Source organism: Bufo gargarizans, chromosome 9 (assembly GCF_014858855.1).
Source record: "Bufo gargarizans isolate SCDJY-AF-19 chromosome 9, ASM1485885v1, whole genome shotgun sequence".
NCBI lineage: Eukaryota > Metazoa > Chordata > Amphibia > Anura > Bufonidae > Bufo > Bufo gargarizans.
Genome location: NC_058088.1, coordinates 189741375 through 189745390, shown reverse-complemented (window position 1 = coordinate 189745390; position 4016 = coordinate 189741375). Strand labels below are relative to the sequence as shown.

Below are 4016 nucleotides of genomic sequence, written 5' to 3'. Positions count from 1 at the left end.
GAAGACAACTTGTCTGAACAAGACGGGTCTCCAGGATAAACAGACCGAGAGAGGCCAGAGGAGCGGGAAACCACACGGCCCTCTCCTTACTAGCAGTCGGTAACCAAGGCGCCTTGGAAACAGAAGGTGACGTAAGAGGACGCAGCAGTCACGGCACTGCGCACTACAGTCAGCGTAAACCCGTCTGTGAATGAGCGCCTGGCAACGAACTACCTCAGCACTTGGCGCCCGAAGCGCATTGCGGTGGTTACTAGGACGCTCGCAAGATCCCGCCTTCTCTCCACGCAAGTGACCAATCAGGAGGCCAGTCAATCATTTGAATGGAGCCAATCGGAGCGTGCTTTCGGTGGGCGTTAAGGTGACCATGACAGCTGACAGGCAGCCAATCAGATCACGCTTCTGCTAACAGCAGCATTTGAATGGCAGGCTCCTGGGCAATCCCTGGCTCTGGAATGAGCCCGCCCATTTTCTGTCGTCCAATAGGCGCCCGAGCTTCTAACTTCCCATCCGCAACAACGTCTGGAGCCGCCTATAAAAAGCGCTGAGCTGGGCGGTTAGAGCCAGTTGCTCTCTCAGCTTCCAAGGGGATTTACAGCGGAGTCATCAGGACCTATTCACACCGGCAACATGAGGGAAATCGTGCACCTGCAGGCTGGGCAGTGCGGTAACCAAATCGGTGCCAAGGTGAGTGTTCGAGGGGGACTGGAGCCTTTATCTGCCGGCTGTGGCGAAGGCTTGTCGGGCTTTCCTGTCACGACCGCCGTCTCGTGTCTACGCCGCATTGCGAGGCTTGTCACTCGGGTCAGGCCCCGGCTCTGTGGGGATTGTTCTGCTTTCCTATGTCGCAGGCACTCTCCGCCGGCGTACTAATGGTTATGCGGCATTTTCAACGGCTTTTCCCGCCCCCACCTCCGTTGCCGGCAGTCATGTGGTGCGCGGCCTTTGGGCGTGGCTTGGCTATGGACGGTTAGCGGTGGGCGTGTCCAGTCGAGAACCTGTCTGGTCACGTGTTACAGGTTATTTTATTTTTCAAATTCGAATCGTGATCTTGGCGGGAAGGAGATGCGTGCCACCTGCTCAGGGTCCCTGGCAGTGACGTCATACCCGCGGTGACCTTACAAGGGCAGGTGATTTGGCTGCTTAGTATTCCCTACCTGTCATCTGGATTTTGTGTATAGAGCTGAGGACATGGGCTGCTAGATGGCCACTAGCACATCTGCAATACCCAGTCCCCATAGCTCTGTGTGCTTTTATCAAGAGTTGATACATATGCAAATTAACCTGAGATGAGTCCTGTCCCTGACTCATCTCAGGTTATTTTGCATATGTATCAACTCGTTTTTTTTTTAACACAATAAAAGCACACAGAGCTATGGGGACTGGGTATTGCAGATGTGCTAGCGGCCATCTAGCAACCCATGTCCTCAGCTCTATACACAAAATCCAGATGACAGGATCCCTTTAAGTCAAACTCTCCATCTGAGCGAGTCCTGGATAGAAATCCTTGATGCAAAGGGTTGCTCTGCTTAGAGGAGACAATCCCCCTGGTCACAGGGTCCTTCCAGGACAGGCCCTGTTCAGTAACATGGCCAAGCAGTGTGTGTCCTTGATCTGCAGCCCCATTCATTTTGGGATGTGGGGCCTCAGTTCTTGCGATTGATGTGGAGACATTAATCCCCTGGGTAGGGGGAGCACAGCTGTAACTCTTGGGGTCCTCCACCGGAGCCCCTCCGTGCATAGGGTGTCGGACCTCCACAGATCAGATGCTGATGAAGTTTCAAAAACTGCAGAACCCCTTTAAGGAAGGCTGATTATTAAGGGTGTATTCCAGTAATAAGATGTGACCCCCCCCCCCCACACACCGGATACTGGGTAGTTATTAGTCTGAGGGTTTTAGTGACAAGGACAGGTGGTCCCATACAGTGATTGGCGCATGCACCCCTCCAACTGTTCTGAGCCCTCTGTGATGGATCCTGTGGTGGGCACTGTGTAGGTTACTGGTATCATCTCTTCACTAACACTGTATTTTCCTCTAGTTCTGGGAGGTCATCAGTGACGAACATGGAATTGACCCAACTGGCACCTACCACGGGGACAGCGACCTCCAGCTGGAAAGAATCAACGTGTACTACAACGAGGCAACAGGTAAGTGGTTCCTCTCAGACCTGAGATCTACTTACTGTCTTATCCCTGAGCTGTTACTTATGGTGTGATGTTACCTGCAGGTGGCAAATATGTTCCCCGTGCTGTCCTGGTGGACTTGGAGCCCGGTACCATGGACTCTGTGCGGTCTGGACCTTTCGGACAGATCTTCAGACCTGACAACTTTGTGTTCGGTAAGTAGTCGGTGCCTTGTGGCTGATTTGCATTCTCCTCACTTGCTTTAAATGCAGTATTGGTAATAACTAGTCTAAGGGAGAGGCTCTGACAGTTACACTTTCCATAGGGACCTAGGACTATATGGGGGTCATTTTATAATGGATTAATGTGAGACTGACTACTTAAGTGCTCATGATTTCTTGTCTCTTTGCTTAGGCCAGAGCGGTGCTGGAAACAACTGGGCCAAAGGACACTACACGGAGGGAGCAGAGCTGGTTGACTCTGTATTGGATGTTGTAAGGAAGGAAGCAGAAAGCTGTGACTGTCTCCAGGGCTTCCAGCTCACCCACTCTCTGGGTGGTGGCACTGGCTCTGGTATGGGTACCCTTCTCATCAGCAAGATCAGAGAAGAATACCCCGACAGAATCATGAACACTTTCAGCGTCGTGCCCTCCCCCAAAGTATCCGATACTGTAGTAGAGCCATACAATGCCACCCTGTCCGTCCACCAGCTTGTAGAGAACACAGATGAAACCTACTGCATAGATAATGAAGCCCTGTATGACATCTGCTTCAGAACCCTGAAACTTACAACCCCCACCTACGGTGACCTGAACCATCTGGTATCTGCCACCATGAGTGGTGTCACCACCTGCCTGCGCTTCCCTGGCCAGCTGAACGCTGACCTGCGTAAACTGGCTGTCAACATGGTGCCTTTCCCCCGCCTGCACTTCTTCATGCCCGGCTTTGCCCCACTCACCAGCCGTGGCAGTCAGCAGTACCGTGCCTTAACCGTCCCCGAGCTGACACAGCAGATGTTCGATGCCAAGAACATGATGGCTGCCTGCGACCCACGTCACGGCCGCTATCTGACCGTTGCCGCTGTCTTCAGAGGCCGCATGTCCATGAAGGAGGTGGATGAGCAGATGCTGAATGTGCAGAACAAGAACAGCAGCTACTTCGTGGAATGGATCCCCAACAACGTCAAGACAGCTGTCTGCGACATCCCGCCCCGAGGCCTGAAGATGTCCGCCACCTTCATTGGCAACAGCACCGCTATCCAGGAGCTGTTCAAGCGCATCTCCGAGCAGTTCACCGCCATGTTCCGTAGAAAGGCCTTCTTGCATTGGTACACCGGCGAGGGCATGGATGAGATGGAGTTCACTGAAGCTGAGAGCAACATGAACGACCTGGTGTCAGAATACCAGCAGTACCAGGACGCCACAGCAGAAGAGGAAGGAGAGTTTGATGAGGAGGCCGAAGAAGAGGCTGCCTAAGGCGCCCCACCACCAGTTGTAAATTATGTTCAAAGCTGTAACGTCTCATCTCCTGTTCATCAAACTCCTGTTTTTGTTTCTCTGTTCATGTTTATTGGTTTGTTAACTTTTTCTGCTGCTCCTCATCTCGTGCTGTACAGAACTTTACACCAACATTAAAGCATTTTTCGTATTTCCTTGTCTTGGCTCTCCTTGCAGAGGGTGTCTGATGTAGAGCTGTCTAGTGGAGTCTCCAAAGGTTGAGCCAAAGGTGTCCCTGAAGCCTGGAGGAGAAGAATACACTGGTGACTGCCGATCCCGGAGTCTCACTTGTAAAGTGACTTGGGAAGGCCTTAATCCCTGCTCGGGCCTAGCAAACGGGTTGTAACTAGTGTTTTAAGTTCAGTGTCTAAAGTTCAGGTTATCAAAGTATCCCGGTAT

General features: G+C 52.2%; 1 protein-coding gene across 1 annotated transcript; it reads left to right on the top strand.

Annotated features, from left to right (window-relative positions):
• Nucleotides 1–527: 527 nt before the first annotated feature.
• Nucleotides 528–3768, top strand: TUBB4B (tubulin beta 4B class IVb). The gene is made up of 4 exons (XM_044305190.1): nt 528–684; nt 2037–2145; nt 2226–2336; nt 2536–3768. The coding sequence occupies exons 1-4, from the start codon at nt 628–630 to the stop codon at nt 3594–3596; spliced, it is 1338 nt and encodes a 445-aa protein (XP_044161125.1). The 5' UTR covers nt 528–627; the 3' UTR covers nt 3597–3768.
• The last annotated feature ends 248 nt before the right edge of the window (nt 3769–4016 follow it).

Excerpts from the sequence above, each read along its gene's own strand:
- TUBB4B (XM_044305190.1), top strand. The coding sequence starts at position 628 with ATGAGGGAAATCGTGCACCTGCAGGCTGGGCAGTGCGGTAACCAAATC. Across the intron at positions 685-2,036 it reads GTAACCAAATCGGTGCCAAG|TTCTGGGAGGTCATCAGTGA; the intron begins GTGAGTGTTCGA and ends ATTTTCCTCTAG. Across the intron at positions 2,337-2,535 it reads ACCTGACAACTTTGTGTTCG|GCCAGAGCGGTGCTGGAAAC; the intron begins GTAAGTAGTCGG and ends CTCTTTGCTTAG.